General features: G+C 45.4%; 1 protein-coding gene across 3 annotated transcripts in view; it reads right to left on the reverse strand.

Annotated features, from left to right (window-relative positions):
• LOC122813109 (quinone oxidoreductase-like protein 2) overlaps positions 1-19696 on the reverse strand; it is a 666821-nt gene that overhangs the window by 268409 nt on the left and 378716 nt on the right. For all 3 annotated transcript variants that reach the window (XM_044085237.1, XM_044085238.1, XM_044085236.1), the window contains exon 7: positions 16773-16854. In XM_044085237.1, the coding sequence (XP_043941172.1) occupies positions 16773-16854 (82 nt within the window). The remainder of the gene's footprint in view (positions 1-16772; positions 16855-19696) is intronic.

Genomic DNA, 19696 nt, shown 5'->3' on the forward strand with positions numbered 1-19696 from the left:
CAGAAATAGAGAGAGAGAATGGGGCACGATGATCAGAAACAGAGAGAGAGAATGGGACAAGATGATCAGAAATAGAGGGGGAATGGGTCAAGATGATCAGAAACAGAGAGAGAGAATGGGACAAGATGATCAGAAATAGAGGGGGAATGGGACAAGATGATCAGAAATAGAGAGAGAGAATGGTACAAGATGATCAGAAATAGAGAGGGAATGGGACAAGATGATCAGAAATAGAGAGAGAGTGGGACAAGATGATCAGAAATAGAGAGAGAATGGGACAAGATGATCAGAAATAGAGAGAGAATGGCACAAGATGATCAGAAATAGAGAGAGAGAATGGGACAAGATGATCAGAAAGAGAGAGAGAATGGGACAAGATGATCAGAAATAGAGAGAGAGAATGGGACGATGATCAGAAAGAGAGAGAGAGAGAATGGGACAAGATGATCAGAAATAGAGAGAGAATGGGACAATATGATCAGAAATAGAGAGAGAGAGAATGGGACAAGATGATCAGAAATAGAGAGAGAGAATGGGACAAGATGATCAGAAATAGAGAGAGAATGGGACAAGATGATCAGAAATAGAGAGAGAATGGGACAAGATGATCAGAAATAGAGAGAGAATGGGACAAGTCGATCAGAAATAGAGAGAGAATGGGACAAGTCGATCAGAAATAGAGAGAGAGAGAGAATGGGACAAGATGATCAGAAATAGAGAGAGAGAATGGGACAAGATGATCAGAAATACAGAGAGAATGGGACAAGATGATCAGAAATAGAGAGAAGGAATGGGACAAGATGATCAGAAATAGACAGGGAATGGGACAAGTCGATCAGAGATAGAGAGAATGGGACAAGATGATCAGAAAGAGAGAGACAGAATGGGACAAGATGATCAGAAATAGTGTGGGAATGGGACAAGTCGATCAGAAATAGAGAGAAGGAATGGTACAAGATGATCAGAAATAGAGGGAGAGAGAATGGGACAAGATGATCAGAAATAGAGGGAGAAAGAATGGGACAAGTCGATCAGAAATAGAAAGAGAGAATGGGACAAGATCATCAGAAAGAGAGAGACAATGGGACAAGTTGATCCTTCAAACAGAACAATGTGGTTTAGGATTACCTGATTTTAATGGATATTTTAGAGCTATACAGTTAAGGTTCATACATATAACACAAGCAAAAGGTTACAATTCAAAATGGAAATGGATGATGATGAAGCAGGGAAAACTTCAAGGAATAAAGACAGAGTGGGAATTTGGATACAGATCCTTAAGGAAAATAACACCCATACAAAATATTATATTTGTAAAGTAGCACAAAGTAGTATAAGAACTAAGCCAATATGAGAATGATGAAAGGAGATTTTACCGATAAAGATGACTACAAGTAGGGGTAAACAAAAAAGACAAGAGGAGGCTGGAATTTACTGGAGAAAACTGGCAAAGGAACCAAGTTACTGGCAGCACAGAAAAAGTTTTGTAAGATTTCACATAGGCTGAAATGGATATGAAAAGAAACAGCTATATAAAAGTTCAACCTGTCAAACACTATGTATTTAACACAACAGCTGGAAGGTGTTATACATAAAAGGTAGGAATAATAACATTTTAAAGCAATGATGCTCTCTGTAATGTATTTAAATGTCAATGGTCTCACAGATAAATACAAAAAAGAAAGAGTAGTGAACTATGTTAAAAACGTACAGTGCAAATAGCTATGTAACAGGAGACACACTTAGAAAGAACTGAACATGTGAATTTGATAAAGAAAGGTTTTCAGGATGGTTATTCAGTGGAATACCTGGGACAAAGGAAAACATGAGTATTTATATTAATTGCAAGAGAAAGTACAGCTGTGTACCTTACCATAAATGTAGATGTTCAAGTGTATTCACTGTTGCAGTCATCACATTTGGGTTATCTGCCTGCAGGTAGCCCTCAGCTAGCCTGAATACCAGAGTCTTGGATTCCTGCTTCAGATGCTGTCTCTTCCATGACGTCAGGTTGTCAAGGGTATAAAACATGCAGCTGACGCTATTACATCAGTTTTTCTTGCCCCAGATGTCGGGTGCCCCCAAAATGGGAAGCAATTATATGTTATGTTACACCTCCAGCAAAAAGCAAATACACCAGAAAATTTAAATACACCAAACAAGAAGGAAAGGTAGAGCCAAGAGAAGTCAGGGGGCTGGAGGGAGGGTAACCAGGACTGCAACAGTGAATACACTTATTATAGTAAGTGTACTATGTTCTTCGTGTTTCACTGTTGCAGTCATCATATATGGGTTGATTCCCAAAGCTAAGGAAGGGAGGAGGAAGTTAGAGAGCATTAGGGCCAGCTATTAAGCCATACAATACTACAGTGGCAAAACCAGCTCTGGATTTAGAAAAAATAGGCATGTGGTAATGCTTGGTGAAGGTATGTACAGAGCTCCAGGTAGCAGCTTCTAGGATGTCCCTGGTAGGGGCTCCTCTGAGAAAGGCTGTAGAGGTAGCTGCAGCCCTGGTGGAATGTGATCTTATCCCCTGTGGGGTAGGTTTTCCATGGTGCTTGTAGCAAAAATGAATGCAATGAGCTATCCATTTAGAAATAGTTTGCTTTGAAATGGCCTTCCCCTCTGCCCCTGCAGCAAAGCCAACTAGCAGCTGTTCAGATTTTCTGAGAGGCTTAGTCCTGTCCAAATCAAATCTAAGTTGTCTGTGTACGTCCAGAGAGTGCAGTATTCATTCTCCTTTGTTTTGTGGATTAAGGAAAAAAATAATGGACTGATTTAGTGCCACACTAGACACCACCTTGGGCATAAAGGAAGGATTGGTCCTGAGGGAAACCCTGTCTGCATGGAAGATAATGAAGGGCTCCACTGCCATGAGGGCCTGTAATTCAGACACTCTTCTTGCTGAAGTGATGACTAGAAGGAAGGCTGTTTTCCAAGAAAGTAATTTCAACTCTGCAGTTGCAGCAGGCTCAAAGGGAGGTAGAGTAAGCTTTTCCAATACAAAGTTAGGGTCCCAGGCTGGAGTAGGGGCTCTCCTGGGGGGGGTCTTAAATTTTTGGCCCCTCTAAGGAATTGCTTTAGCAGGGGGTGAGAGAAGAGGGGGGGGGGAGCTCAGTATTATAATGTGCTGAAATGGCAGAGGCATGAATTTTAATTGACGAGAAGGACAGGCCCTTGTGGAGCATTTCTGTTAAGTACTGAAGCATATGAGGTAAGCTAAGCACCATTGTGCCCACCCCCCCACCCCCGAGTCTGGCTCCAGGAACAGTATCTTTTCCACTTTTCAGCATAGGATTTTCTAGTACTAGGTCTCCTTGCTTCCAGAATGACATTTAGCACCTGCTTACTGAGGGATGCTATTGGAGAGCTCAAGGAATTAGCCGGGCTGCAAGGTTCAGGGTTTGAAGCTGAGGGTGTAGAATCTGGCTCGCCTACTAGGACAGCAGGGAAGGGGTCTGAGGTAGGTGCCATGGTTCCAGCAGTGTCATACTGCATAAGAGGGGGTACCAGTGCTGGAGTGTCCAGTCTGGTGCAATAAGTATTGTCCTTGGCTTGTCCTGTTTGATCTTTTGCAGAACCTTCGAGAAGAGAGGCAGAGGGGGAAGGCATAAACCAATAGGCTTTCTCAGGTAAAGGAAAGGGCATCCACTTTCCAAGCTTGACTGTGGGAAGTTCTTGTGCAGAATTTGTTCAATTGGTAGTTCTGAGGGGAGGCAAACGGGTCTACCTCTGCAGTCCCCCATTTGTTCTTCAAGAAGTTGAATATTTTTGGTTCCAGTTTCCATTTGTGTGGGTCCATTAGGTCGTCTGCCAGTGAATTTAGCTTGCCTGACAGGAACTGAGCTTGTAGGTGCACTTGGTAGATCAAGGCTGTGTTCCACAGAGCCATGGCCAGTCTGCAGAGAGGGTACGAGTGGGTTCCCGCCTGCTTGTTTATGTACCACATAACTGTGGTGTTGTCTGTCTTTATCAATAGTTGTCCTGGAAGAATGCAGTCTTTGAAGGCTGTCAGGTAATTGTGCACAGCTAACATTTCTTTTTGGCTGATATGCAGGTGCATCTGTCTCGGGTTTCATTTACCCTGAATGCACTGCCCTGCCAAGTGAGCCCCCCATGCATAGTCTGATGCATCTGTTAGGGTTTGGGTGTCAGGGGGTAGAGTGAAAGGTAGCCCCTTGTTGTGGTATCAGGTCTCTGCCCACCAAAGGAACTCCGTCTTTATACAAGGAATGATAGGAATCATTGATTCCAGGTCCTGAGAATGTTGGCACCATAGGCTTTTTAGATACCATTGTAGTCTCCTCATATGCAGTCTTGCATATGGAATTAGTAGAATGCAAGAGGCCATGAACCCCAGGGCTTGCAGATAGCTGGGTCTTTGTGGCCAATAGTTTGAAGTAGTTTGTCAAACTTGTTTCTCTGGAGTGAGGAGTGAGGAAAGCCATCTGGGAAGTTGTGTTCAAGCTTGCCCCCAAGAATACAATCTGTTGGCAGGGTACTGGGTGAGATTTCTTTTCGTTTATGGTGTAGCCCAGTGAAGTTAAAAGTTTCTTTACAAATGCCAGATGTTTTAATAGCAAGTCCTGGCTTTCTGCCTGAATCAGACAATCGTCCAAGTATGGGTATATTTGAATATTTCTCTCCCTGCAAAATGCAATGGCTGGAGCTAGACACTGTGAATACCCTGGGCACAGTAGATAAGCCAAAGGGAAGTGCAGAGAACTGATAGTGCATGGAGCCTGCCCTAAAGCGTAGGTATTTCCTGCAAGATTCCCTTATTGGAATGTGCAGGTAAGCTTCATTTAAGTCTAAGGTTGCCAACCAGGCATCTTTGCCTAGCATAGGAAGCAGCTGTTGAAGTGTTAGCATTTTGAATTTTGGGATTACCAGAAAGGTGTTTAGAATAAAGAGGTCCAGGATAGGAAGCCAGGAGCTGTCTTTTCTGGGTACCAGGAAAAGTCTTGAATAAAAAACCTTGTCCCCTTTGTTCTGCTGAGACAGGTTGAATAGCCCTGATACTTAGAAGAGAGAGAACCTGCTGTTGGGCCTCCACCCACTGATTTGGGGGTAGGTCTGGCCAACCGTTTGGGGTTGGTAGGGTGTGGAAGTGGAAACTGTATCCTTGGGAAACTATATTCAAAACCCATTTGTCCTGGGTAATCAGTTCCCAGTTTTTTTGCATGCAGGGCGAGCTTTTCTCCTAAGGGAGCAGGCAGTTGAGCAGGGCTTGGAAGGGTTAAGGTTAAGTCATTGTGCCATTTTTATGTAGACGGGTGGCTTACTACTCCGTGCTTTGGAAGTGGGAGCCCCCCACTGCTTAGGCCTGTGTGTAGCCTGAGACTGTAACCTAGGTGGTCTGCTGTTCCTGGGTTTGGACTGAGAAGGCCTGGAAGAGACTGGAAAGGACCAATTCTTTAAAGACCAATGCCTACTAAATCTGGGAGGCTGTACTTGTAGGAAATCTTTAACAGTTTGCACAGATTTAGCTTTTTCCTCCATCCTCTTGAGGACTTCTTCTGCTTTGTTGCCAAACAGGCGGTCTTGGTTTAAGGGATCATCCAGTAATTTAGTTTTAACATGATCTGGCAAGTTTTGCTCCTTAAGCCAAGCATGCCTTCTAAGTACAGTCCCAGTGACAGCAGCCCTGCAAGATGCTTCTAAAGAGACAAAACCACATTGCAAAGTATGTTTACCAACTTGTTCTGCAGAATGCATTAAATCCTGTAATTCTTTGTGTTCAGCACAGTCAGGAATCAACATCATTTTCTCTTTAAGCAGTCCCATAATATGCTGCTGGTTATTTAACATATGTAACTGGCAATTTAAAGCCCTAATGGCCAAAGTAGCAGAAGTGTATACCTTCTTACCCCATCTGTCCAAGGCTCTAGAATCTCTATAAGAAGGGGTAGGATTTTTGGCAGCAGTAGCCTTAATGCCTTTTGGTCATTGGGAAATGGTCTCTGGATTTGCAGTAGGATTCTTGAAAAAGAAGTTGAGAGAGTCAGGTACTCTGTAATACCTGTCAGGTTTTCTGGGAGCCGGAGGTAAGGTGCCTGGGGAAAGGCTAGATTCCAAGAAAGCATCATCAACAATGTCCAGAACAGGAGGGATAGCTAAAGGCCTGTGTTGAGGAAGGAGTAAGAATTCTCTAAGCCTCTTTTTGGAGTCCAGAGTAATCCTGGCTTTCCCAGCGGAAATGCTCCCTAAGTGTGTGCAAAGTTTCACTAAATGAAAAATCTTCTGGAGGGGAAGCAGAGGGAATAGAATCCTCTGCATCAGAATCCTCATAGGTAGATAAGGGCAAATCCTGGTAATCAGAAGGAACAGAAATGTCAGATTCCTGATCAGAAGAATCAGAAGGAAAATCAGTTCTAGGTCTCTTAGAGGGGGAAGACTGGCTTCCCCCAATTAAGGTAATAAGGTCTTCAGCCATTCTAAGCATTTGTTTTTTTAGGCATATAGGCTTGAGCATGTGGTTTGGACATCAGTTTTGTAGGCGTGGTGTGAGTTTTAGGCCTGGATAAAGAAGATGGCGTTGGTTTAAAATGCAAGTCTGTAGGCCTGAATATACCCTCAGAAGCCGGTGCCTGCACAGCGGCTCTGGACCCATCCAAGGTAGAGACATCCCAGGTACCATAGTCGAAGAAGCATCTCGTGGCCTACCGGACTCCAAATGGGTCTCAGTAGAGGCCTGCAAATCTGAAGTAACGGGTATCAGAGGCTGTAAAAGCACCTCACTGAGTACCAGCGGACTGGCGACTACCTTAACGGAAGCGTCGTTGGCAGTTTTGGACCTATGCAGTCTGTCTCTGTCTTTATCCTTGAGTTTTTTCGGAAGATCGGTAGTCGGATGGCTTAATGAAGCAATTTCAGAGTATGGATACCGAGTACCAAAATAATTTGCTGCAAAGATAGCCCAACGATGAATAGCACGGGGGTTGAACAAGGCACAAAACCGACGAGGAAAGTCATGGTCTGGGCCTAAGCAAGGAATGCAGTACGACTGAAAATCTTTATGAGGTATTTGCTTTCTACAGGTAAGACAATTGTTAACTTTTACTGACATCAGTTGGAGCAAGAAAGAAGATCCCCAACGGGGTACTTATCTTTTTGAAGACTTCGGTACTAGAACGCAAAAACGAAAATTTCAGGAGTCGGCCGACTGGGACTTGCAAACTGCTTCTGCTTTGGGCACCACACGGCAAGAAAGACTGATGTAATGGCGTCGGCTGCATGTTTTATACCCCTGACGACCTGATGTCATGAAAGAAGAGACAGCATCAGACATAGGAATCCAAGACTCTGGTATTCAGGCCGGTTGAGGGCTGCCTGCAGGCAGATATCCCAAATGTGATGACTGCAACAGTGAAACATGAAGAACATCTCCAACAGTAATAGAAGAGAATAAAAAAGCTAATAATGGCAGATCTGTAGTGCTAAGGGGCTATTAGCAAGGAAGGATTAGACTGGCATGTATTTATATTCCACCTAAAACTGCTATAATGGAGCTTAAAAAATTCTGAGAGAAATAATCAGTTTTCAGCAAGGAATATTACGTATAGGTGCAGACTGGAATGTGGTTTGCAACAGTAAAGATGTGTCTGGAGTGAATTTACATATTATTCCCCAAGATATAAAAAATGGGCTAGGCTAGACAGAATTTATATTTCACACGAACATGTGCATTTCATTTCGGATCATGCGCCAATAATAGCTAAAATAAAAAAACAGGGTAATGAAATAAAATGAAACATTAGTACTTTCCCACCTATCTGTTGAAAAAACAGGAATTTAAGAAATGGTTAGTGGATATTATAAAGGAGCTGTTAGAGAGGATAGAAATTTCTTCTGAAAATATAGCTAGGGAATGGGATAAAATTAAGGTGGAATTTAACAATAGGGTGGAAATAAAGAATGGGAGCTATGGGTGAGAAGTAACAAGAACTATTTAAAGGAACTAACAAATGTCAAAGTATTACAGAATAGGGAGAATCTCATAGAACAAGAGGAGGACCAACTGCAGAATGCTAAGCAGAAAATAAGGGATTACCTCGATAATATGCACGAGTTTGGAAAGATTGCTGTTAAGCAACTATTTTTTGATAACAACACTAGAGCACAAAAACTTTTAGCACGACTCAAGCAACAGGAAGTAGATAGGGCTGCCGCCAAGCTTAGGGAGCCTATAACAAGGAAGGTAACAAAATATCCTGTAGAGGTATTAGAAATATTTTGGAAATTCTATGAAAGTATGTAATAAAGCAGAGAAATGCGGAAATCAAGAAAAGGTGCAAATGGAAATGTTTACGGAAGAATTAAATATGCCAAGGTTAGAGGTAGATGAGGCTCAATTACTAACAGTTAGGAAAGGAGGAGATTAGATAAAAATGGTGATGTATAACCGATCAATCACTAACGGTTAGGAAAGGAGGAGATTGGATAAAAATGGTGATGTATAACCGATCAATCACTAACGGTTAGGAAAGTAGGAGATGAGATAAAAATGTTGATGTATAACTGATCAATCACTAACGGTTAGGAAAGTAGGAGATGAGATAAAAATGTTGATGTATAACCGATCAATCACTAACGGTTAGGAAAGGAGGAGATGAGATAAAAATGGTGATGTATAACCGATCAATCACTAACGGTTAGGAAAGGAGGAGATGAGATAAAAATGGTGATGTATAACCGATCTACAGGAAAGCCCCCAGAAACAGATGGTATTCCTGTGGAAGTTTGGAAGTTAGGAGGGAAAAGGCTGCTAAAGATCTGGAAGGTTTTGTTTAACAGGAGGAGAAGCACCAACATCTTGGAAGAAAGCAGTGGTAGCTGTAATACCTAAGGAGGGTAAAGGACCCATCAGATCCAGCTTCATACAGGCCCATTTAGATTGTAAACCATGATTATAAAGTCTTCAGGTATATAATGGCTAAAAGAATGACAAAGGTAATGTCAAAACTGATAGATATGGATCAATGTGGTTTTGTGAAGGGGACGCAAACATTTGACAACATTAACAGAACATTGATGATCCAGAGGGAAGTAGAATATAATAAAATATCATTGTTGTTGGTGGGTCTTGATGTGGAGAAAGCATTTGACAGAGTAAGCTGGGACTTCATAAGCAGGGCAATGGAAGCATTTGCATTTCCTGAAAAAATTATAAGGTTAATTAGGAGGATAAATTAGGGCTCGGAGGCAAAAATTAAAGTGAGTGAGGTCCTCATTGATAATTTCTGCTTGAGTAGAGGAACCAGGCAGGGGTGTCCTCTTTCCCCTTTTTTATTTGCATTATATTTAGAACCATTGGCAAAGACAATAAGGGACTCAAATTCAAGGATATAATTGGTATGGTAGTCATGAAAAGCTGGCTACATTTGCAGATGTTATTAATTTACACCTGACAAAACCAGAAAGACATTACAGTGCTGTGGAACATTTTGAGACGGTTTCAAATCTTTTCGGGATATAAAATTAATGAAGCCAAAACAAAGGCAATGGGGGTAAATTATATGCCCAAACACAAATTGGTTCAGGAATATCTGTATTTATGGGGACAAGATAAAATGAAATATTTATGTGTGGATTAATAAGAAGTTATGCACTCACCATAACGTTCCATATGAGTACGTAAACTTCATTTGTCAGCAACCAATGGGATTCGGATCTGACCTCGGATCCGAGCCGGCAGTTTTCAACAGTTTTAGATCCGAGCTCCAAGCTCCTCCCCCTACCCATAATCCCCTGCCAACCCTGATTGACCTCAGATCAAGTTTGCCCAAAAGCAGATACTGCCCGAAGACTAATACTTTCAAGATAAGTGGGTAACACCCATGGACCCGAGTATGAAAACATTCATAAGTGAGGGGGCAGGAGGAAGGGACGGTTGCTGACAAATGAAGTTTACCTACTCAGATGGAACGTTATGGTGAGTACATAACTTCTTAATCTGAAGTAGTTAACTTCATTTGTGCAGCAACCTATGGGACAGAGTCCCCAGCTACCTGAACCTTGGGCGGCCTTCATGGAAGGATGTTTTGGAGCACTGCAGAGCCAAAGGATGCTCTCCCTCTGGAGGTAATGTCCAATTTACAGTGATTGATAAAGGTATGAGATGAGGCCCAAGTGGCTGCTGAACAAATATCATCCAAAGAGACTCTAGCTCTAAAAGCTGCAGAGGTAGACATAGACCGAGTAGAGTGGGCATGAACTCCCTGAGGTGTGGGCCTGCCAGAACTTTCATATGCTAAAAGGATACACTGCGAGATCCATCTAGACAGCGTGACTTTAGACACAGATTTACCCAAGTTAAATTTGGCAAAGGAGATGAACAACTGGTCAGATTGCCTATGACCAGATGTCCTGTGGATGTAGAAGCAAAGTTGTCTATGCACATCCAGTGAGTGCAATTTATATTCCCCTTTGTTTTGGTAATTAGGGAAGAAGACTGGTTAATATTCGATTCAGAGGCAATCTTGGGAAGAAAGGAGGGATTGGTCCCGAGGTAAACTCTATCCTTGTGAAAAGTCAAATATGGGGGTTTTACACAGAGGGCCTGTAGTTCAGAGACCCTTCGAGCAGAGGTGATAGCGACAAGAAAGGCCGTTTTCCATGACATGAATTTAAGATCTACTGAAGCTGCAGGCTCAAACGGGGGAGCTGTTAAGGCTAGAACCACCAGCGTTAAATCCCAAGGAGGGACTACATCCTTCACTGGAGGTCTGAGCAGAAAGGTGCCCTTCAAAAAGGTCTTACACAATTTCGTGGTGATCAAAGGGCCCAGTTCATTTCCCACGTGATAATGAGAGAGAGCTGCTAGTTGAACCTTGACTGTGGAGGAGCTAGCCCCCTGATGAAACAGCCCTGACAGGTAGTCTAATACCGCTGGCAAAGGAGCTGTGAAAGGATCCAAATTTCGACGTTTCGCCCAAATGGAGAAACGTTTCCATTTGCTACTATAGACCTTTCTAGTAGAAGACTTGTGTGCTGCTACTAGAATAGTTTTAACTGGGGAAGAGATACTGGGAGTCCTAGCTACAAGTGGAACTGGAGCAGCCAAGCTGTGAGCTTGAGATTGTCCAGATTCGGGACTGGGAGATCTAGGGGGTGGGATATTAGATCCGGATGGGGATCCAGAATCCAAGGGGGATTCACCAGATGAGACCAAAGGTAAGAGAACCAGGGTTGACGAGGCCAGAATGGGGCAATGAGGATTATCCTGCTCCCCAACCGGCTGGCTTTCTGCAGAAACTTCAGCATCAGAGGAAGAGGAGGGTAAGCATAAAGTAGACTGGGAGGCCAAGCATGCACCAGAGCGTCTCTTGGAGGTTCCCCGGAGGGGGAAATGAGAGCGAAGTAGTCGTAACATTTTGTGTTCGAGGGAGAAGCAAAGAGATCGCAATAGGGTTGACCCCATTTGGCGAAAATCTGATTCACTACCTCGATATTCAGAGACCACTCGTGTGTAACTGGATGGTGCGACTTAGTCTGTCCGCTACGATTTTGGACCACCTCGGAATGTGCGTTGCTATAAGAAAGCGGTTGGTGGAGATCGCCCATTCCCACACCCTCATGGCCTCTCGACAGAGTGGGTAGGACCTGGTTCCCCCCTGTTTGTTGATGTACCAGACAACAGACATATTGTCTGACTGAATCGCAATAGTTCCTACAGGAAGAAGGTGCTGAAGTGCTTGCAACGCTAACAGCACTGCCCTCATCTCTAGGACATTGATATGCAGAGAGGTCTCCGTGAGGGCCCACGTGCCTTGGACTGTCCTGCCCGAACAATGCCCCCCCCCACCCGAGGCGGGAGGCGTCTGTGGTCACCGTGGCTAGGGGAGGGGCCATAGAAAAGGGGCGTCCTTCCTGGAGATTTGGAGATTGGAGCCACCATAAGAGGGCCCTCTTGCAAGCCCTGCTGAGGGGAATGGGATGGCTCAGAGGAAATTGAAGGAAGGACCACTGGACCTGGACGGTCCACTGCAAGACCCTCATGTTCAAATGCGCCATTGGCAAAAGGTTGATTGCCGCCGCCATTGAGCCTAGAGCCCTCAGGACCAATTCCTCCGGAGGAGCTGGAGAATGTAGAATGGCCCGCACATGTAGCCTCAGGGTTCGTAGCCGGTCTGTGGTCAAAAAAGCTAGGAGCTGGTTTGTGTCTAATCTTGCCCCTATGAAGTCTATAGTCTGAGTCGGGGTAAGAGACGACTTCTCTATGTTGATAGTGATCCCCAGCCAGGGAGCTAGACGAATAAAGTAGTTTCTGGCTGCGCAGAGTAGATGCCTTGTCGGGGCAGGAGCCAGTCGTCCAGGTACGGGTAGACCCGGATTCCCTGGAGCCTCAGGTGGGCCGCAATCACTGCTAACACTTTGGTGAACACCCTGGGGGCTGTGGTGAGACCAAAGGGAAGGACCCTGAATTGGAAATGACTGGCTCCTAGCCGGAAGCGGAGGAACCTTCTGGATTGCCTGTCCATCGGAATGTGGCAGTACGCATCCTTGAGGTCTATAGAGCACATCCAGTCATTCTCCCGCAAAAGGGGGAGAATGGATTGAAGGGTGACCATGCAGAACTTCTCTTTGGTTACTGACAGGTTCAGGGAGGAGATGTCAAGGATAGGTCTGAAGTCCCCTATCTTTTTTTGGCACTAAAAAGAACCTAGAGTAAAACCCCGACCCGCACTGGTCTGGGGGGATATGATGGATGGCTCTTTTTTCCAGCAACTGTTGGATTTCTGTTGCTGCGGCCTCCCTCTGATCAGGTGGGACATCGGGGAGGTATCTGGGGCTGCGTGGGTAAAGAGAGAGGGGAATCTGATATCCTCTGGATATAATGCGAAGCACCCAGCGGTCTGTCGTGATGGACTCCCAAGCTGCTAGGTGCTTCGAGAAACGCCCTCCGACTGCCTCCAGAGTGGAGCAGTCGGGCAACCCCTCAGGGGTGTTGCGTGGGTTGGTCCGAGAAGGGTTCTCTGGATCCAAAGTTGTGCGGCCCCCTCTGCCTCTAGGGATGCGTCCACCCTGCCCTCCTCTGCCGCAGAAGGGCTGGGAGTTCGGAGCGGGACGGGACTGTTGCGACTTCCGGAACCCCATCTTCTTCTGTCCCTTTTGGTTCTTGGAGAAGGACCTCTGGGGAGCAGAGAAGCAGACTCCGATGGCAGACAACGTCTTCCCATCCTTCTCGCTCTGGACAAAGGTATCGCAAACAGTTTTGCCAAAGAGGGCAGAACCATTGAAAGGGGCATTAGCGAAAGACGCCTTGAAGGGTTCCGCGAAATCACAGTGCTGGAGCCAGGCCTGATGCCTCATGACAAGGCCCGCTCCACTGGCTCTAGCGGCTCCCTCCATGGCATGGGATAGAAGCCGCATAGAGGTGTTTGATATGGATCGGAGAGTGGCCATCCGGGTGGAGTGCAAACGTTTGTCCTCCGCCGACATGCACTCGGGGGGCGACGCAGCGTACTCTTTGATAAGGTCCCGCTGCAGCCAAAGCACATGTGCCATGTAGTTCAGCGACCTCACAGAGAAGGTAGCCGAAATAAAGACCCGCTTCCCTAAACGTTCCATCGACCGAGACTCCTTGCTCGGGGGATGAACCGAGGGACTCTCCTGAGCTAATTCCCTCTTGGTGGCAGCCGCCACCAACATGGCATCTACAGGGGGACCCTTACTCCAGTGGGACTTGTCAGAGGGTGGGCTAAGAATTTTGTCCGGGTGCTTGGGGACTGGCTCCACAGTGTCCGGCTCCTTCCACACCCTGGTAGTAATGAAATCTACCAGGGGGTCAGCCGGAGGGGACACCCAAGAGGTAGATGAGCCTGCTTCAAATGCCTCCCGGAACACAGATTCGTCCGAGGTAGTCTATGGGGTAGACCACCCCCCCCCTTATCCTGAGCATCTCCATGATGTCACCAAATGAGACATCTTCGGGGGGTGATCTTGGGGAGCCATCCCCCTCCTCCAAATCCGTGTCCTCAGTCAAGGACTTGGGGGAGTCCAGGTGCCTCCTTTTGCACTTTCACTTGTGAGGAACCTCCTCGGGGGGGGGGGGGGGAGAGACTGTCCGAGGAGGTCTCACCAGCCACGTCTTGTTCCAAAGGAATGTACTGGGATGTCAGAGCAGGCTGTCCCTGGGGCTGGGTGATGGAAGTCGGGTCCAACAGAGAAGGAGTGCATGGTGGAGCCGTGGCAAGGGCTGGGGGCCTGGAATCTCTCAACAGGGTCCTCTCCACCACGTCAAATGCCGAGGGAGTGCTGCTCTCTCTGGGATCCGAAAGCAGACCCTCCCTTGGATACGACGGATGGATTGGGGCCGGCGCCGAAGCGATCGGATTCGACGGACCAGTATGCTCCGACCTGGACGGAGCCGAAGGCATACCGATACCACCGGATCCAAAGCTCAGCCCTCGGCTCCGAGAGCTTGGATCTGAAGAAAATGGACCCAACAGACTCGAGGAAAGTGTCGGCGCCGAAGTACCCAAGACTATCGATGCCGACACACCACCGGCTCCAAGGCTGCCCAGCTCCGAAGACTCCAAGCCCGGGAAGCGGGACGGAGAAGGAGCTATCGGGGCAAAAAAAGGGGTCGAGCTCCCCCCGGAGGGGGGGGGGGCAGGAGCACTCCCATCTGCAGTTGGGCCTGGAGGAATCTTCTCATCATCCGGTCCAAATCTGCATCTGTGAGACTTCAGGTTGATCTCGATGAGGCCACCGAGGTGGGACGGGAGTGTCGCCTCGATGACCTCGAAGGAGATCGGATCTCCTCCTCCTCAGGACCCGCTGAAAAGCACAGGGACCGGATCAGAGACGGAGGAGACCCAGAAGTCCTGGAGGGAGAAGACTGCTTAGCCGGGGGGGGGGGGCCGAAACAGAGGCCTTGGCCCGCCGATTGTGGTGCTTCTCCCTCCTTTTCTCTTTCCTGGCCTCCCTCTCCTCCAGGCCTAAGGTGGGAGGTTGAGTCCCGGCCGGGGGGAGGGGAGCAGGAGTGGCAGCCGCCGCAGTGGGAGCCACAGGAGGACCGGAGGTAGAAGCCGAATCCGGGGTCAGAAGACCCGCCAGAATCAGCTTGGACCTCCGGTCCTTGAGTGCCCTGGGGTTGAACGCCGCACAGATGGAACAACCAGAAGACAGGTGTTCAACCCCAAGACAGCTTATGGCCACACTCGGTGCACTTAGAAAAGATCAATTTTGGGGCCTCAGCCATTTTAACTAAAAGAGAGAAACACACACATTAGGCCCCAAACACACACACACACACACACACACACACACACACACACACACACACACACACACACACACAACCCTAACGGAACCACGAAGGAAGGGGGAGGTAAAAGACCAAAAAATATATAGTTAAACTAGAGAGGGTTTTTACAAAAAGGGACCTGTAAACACACACAACCAAAAAACAGAAGAAAGGAGAGGAAAAAGTTAAATGTTTTTCTCACAAAAGTCTCGAAGACTTGGAGCTGTAGATCAAGCTGCTGTTGGATAACCGCGGCAAACTAGATCTGGGGTCAGTCAGGGTTGGCAGGGGATTGTGGGTAGGGGGAAGAGCTTGGAGCTTGGATCTAAAGCTGTTGAAAACTGCCGGCTCAGATCCGAGGTCGGATCCAAATTCCATAGGTTGCTGCACAAATGAAGTTAACTACTTCAGATAAATGATTCTGGTGTGTCAGCTAAGGATATGTGGGAAGAGATAATACAAAAACGGAGAAAATGGAATCTTTGTTACTTGGATAGTAAGATACAAGCAGTTAAAATGTTTTTAGTCCCTTTAGCCTTACACACAGGTCAGGCATATTTTTATCACTCAGAGGAAAGGTTGTGGATAGCATTTAATAAAGAGCTGAAGGACTTCATCAGGGAGGGGAAGACAGCAAAGGCCAAGTGGAATAAGTTGATTCTTCCAGCAAAACAGGGCAGTTTGGGATTACCCAATTTGAAGAGGTATTTCAAAGCTACACAGTTAAGGCTCCTATACATAGCACAAACAGAAAACTATAATTCAAAGTGGAAAGGGATGCTGTAGAAACGGGGGAAATGTCAAGCAACAAGGACAGACTGGGATTTTGGATGCATGCATTTAAGGAAAATAACAATAATCATACAGAGTATTATATCCACAAAATAGCAGAAAGTATTCTAAGAACTAAGCCAACACAGGAATGGAGAAAGGAGATTCTGCCAGTAGCAATTAGGGATCTAGACAATAGGCACGAGAGGGCTGGAATTTACTGGAGAAAACTGGAAAAGGAACCAAGGTTGCTTTGTTCTACTGAGATGCATTAGTCTGTGGCATAGCAATAAGTTCCTCTATTGTTCTGTTTATGACCATTTAGTCAAAAGTCTGCCAGATCACAAACAGCTGAGAAACTGGCTTTCAGACTTTACTGTCTTCTGTAGGAGTTGTGCTTCTTCACACCTCCTATGTAGGGCAAGGACTAGTTCCACCCTTCACTTAATTATAATAACTTGTCACAAAATATTGGAGAAAGTTGAGTTTTGAAGTACAAAAATCTATTAATTCAGCTGCCTCTGATCAAAAGTGCTACAGTAAGACGGTCATCAACCACATAACTGAACACCTAACACTATGCAAGTCACCATCAACAAAATTCCTTCCAGCACCATGTATCCATGTTAGAAAACATTTTCCATCTTTTCATTCTTTCAGAGAGCAAAAAACATATTCCATGCATATTGTCATCCTTTCAAGCACTCCTTCCCACTATGCCAGATAGAACAGAATTTTTTTTACCTACCTTTGCTCCAAGCACATTAGAAGCGATATCTAGAGCAGCCAGCCCTGCAGCTCCAGCACCAGCAGTTACCAGTACGGTGTCCCTAAAGAATCAAAAGCCAAATGAAGTTAGGCAACTCATACAGTCAGAAACAGATTCAGTAATAATGGACAATGAAACACCAAATGAACACCACATGCACACATCAGTCATTTTCCTGGATCCCATGTGAATCCAAGCGCTACTATGATACTGGTCTAATTTCTCTCTACCCCAGTTCCCTCCTAAAAAATCCGTTTAGCGCAGTGACTGTCATTTTTAACAATGAGCAATAACATTTCACTGAAAGATTGAATGCATACATTTTGATGAATGAAGACATGGTATGCTGAATGTGCATATATTCCATACACAATACAAAGATAATGTTCAGGAACATCTATATACACACTGTGTGGCAACTGTCTCTGCTAGAAGCTCCATTGTGCCTGACTGAGACTGCTTCTTAAACAATCTTGAAATACAGAGCTGATATAAGTATATTTGTTGGACCTGATCTAACCGTTCAGTGATTTTTAACAGTACTGTGCTGCTTTTATTTGCTTGACTGAATTATTATTTATCTGTGTCTGCATTTATATATTTGCTTGACCTCTGTCTGAATTTGGTTTCTTGATCCTTTCTGAAATTTTTATTTCTGTTTTAAGACATTTGGCACAGACTTCAGCTTGAACTAACTGGTTTCACATAGGGGGTCCTTTACAGCTTTCTGGGGGCAACAGGAAGTTTGCAGTACTCATTCCAGGGTGGAACTACTGGTCAAACAGCGTTTGTGTTATCTGATTTCCTCAAGGCTTGGCCTCGGAAGGGCCTTTTATCTTGCTGGTATAAAAATATTAAACTTTTTTCGACTTTGTGCTTATCTTGCTAGAAGCTCCACTGTGCCTGACAGAGTGCTTCTTAAACAATCTGGAAATACAGAGCTGATACAAGTATATTTTTGCACTTGACTTAACTGTTCCTCCTCTCTCTCTTTCCACTTTACTTAAAAAAAACACTTTATTCAGCTGCTTTTACTATGTGTGTTTTCTCCTCCTACTCTATTACTTCACTTTGTTTTTCTGCTACTTGCTGCTTGTTCTCTAAAGTGTTCAACTGCATCTTTTCTGCTGCAGTTATTACTGCTTGTTTATAGCCTGTTTAAATTTTAAGTGTTATTCTAAGCATCTTAATTTTAGTTTAAGCACTTGGGCTTTCGGCCTACCCCTTAGCTCTCCCTGGCCTTTCTCCCTCAGAGTCTGACAAATATGAATGGACAATTTCCTACAGTTTCTCCTGCCAGTCTGGCCGATACGGGCATCCTGAAACAGAGTAGCAACTGTCTCATGTACACGGACAACCATCTACTACTACCACCTAGGAACACAATTTGTGAGAGAGATGCAATTACATTAGAACCTAGAGTCTATGCTCTCTCCCTCGCAAGCCAGTATATCTGGCATTGAAGGTTGTCAACACAATCGCTACACCTCAAGACACCCACACCTACACAACACACACCCACATATGTGGAGGTCCTCAACAAAAATATACCCAACAAAGGAGACAAGAAGCAAAAACACAGGTGATCTCCACAACCCTCCACACCACATACCACGCATAGTTCACACACCTGTGTCTCACAACAAATAAGGTTTAACCATAAACCCAACACATTAGTCATAGGAGACTCCATTGTGAGACACACAGAAGTGCCTCTCACCAGGCTGGATAAGGAGAAAGTCACTTTTATTTGCCTGTCAGGTGCCAGAATCCACCATATCACATACGTATTCAAGTCTCTCAACAACAGACTCTGTCATAGTCCATGTTGGCATGAATGACTTGAGACATACCTACCTGGACTACATGAAGAGAGGCATAATTGAGCTTGATGAATGTCTGTCCCAGGCAGGTATGTCCCTAGCCTTAAGCAGCACTCTACAGTCACCCACAATGATGCCTCAATACAAACAGAAAATTATTAACTTTAACAATTGGCTTAGTTTCTGGTATCACTCCAGGATGATCCAGTACCTGACAGCCTGGGAAGATATGATTGACAGACCATGATGCTTTGCCAGAGATGGCCTGCATCTGTCTCACTTGGGTTTCAGGCTTCTGGGTAAGTTTCTTGTCTCCCCCACAGTGCCTTTTTTAGGAAAGGTGAGGAGATTCATAGGTGTGTACTAGGCTAATGGCCCTGGAGCCTTTACAAGCCTAGCCCATAGGATTACCCTGGCATCGTGCCACCTGACCTTAGTTCCCAGTGCCTCTGTCGAGTAGAGCCACTAGAGTGATCCCCGGGATGAATTTTCCATTTCTCATCCACTTAAGATTTCTCTTGAAGAGGGCCAGTGAGGTGCTCTGTTTGACATGCATGGGAAGTATATTCCATAGCATGGGCAGTCTCTGGGTTATGAACCTGTCCCTCTAGCATGTTCTGTTGATTGCGGTAATGAGGTAGAGGTCTCTGGAGTGTGTGGTGCGGAGGGATTGGGATTTCTTTAGATGTAGCATTTCTAACAGAGCTGGGTCAGACATGGCTTTGTAAACCAAGCAAAGATCGCCTCTAAGTAGCCGATATGAGACAAAGAACAGTTGGAGTTTTTTTGAGCCTGTCCATATAGGACAAGTGTTTAAAGCCTAGGATCCTCTTTAAGAGGTACTTTTGTGGCCTCTCCAGTTTTTGCAGGTGTCTAGTGAGGTACATGCCAAATGGGGCATTGTACTCGATGACTGGCCTAATGAGGGAAGAGTAGAGGGAGACAATGACTTCTTTCTTCCTGGATGCAAAACCTTTAGTAATGAGATGTGTCACGTAGAAGGACTTTCTGACCACAGTAGCAATGTGGTGGTCAAAAGAGAGGTTTCTGTCAACCTGTGTTCCCCAGATCTCTTATAAT

The sequence above is a fragment of the Protopterus annectens genome, chromosome 10.part0 (genome assembly GCF_019279795.1).
Source record: "Protopterus annectens isolate FY-2018-M chromosome 10.part0, PAN1.0, whole genome shotgun sequence".
In the NCBI taxonomy this organism is placed as follows: domain Eukaryota; kingdom Metazoa; phylum Chordata; order Ceratodontiformes; family Protopteridae; genus Protopterus; species Protopterus annectens.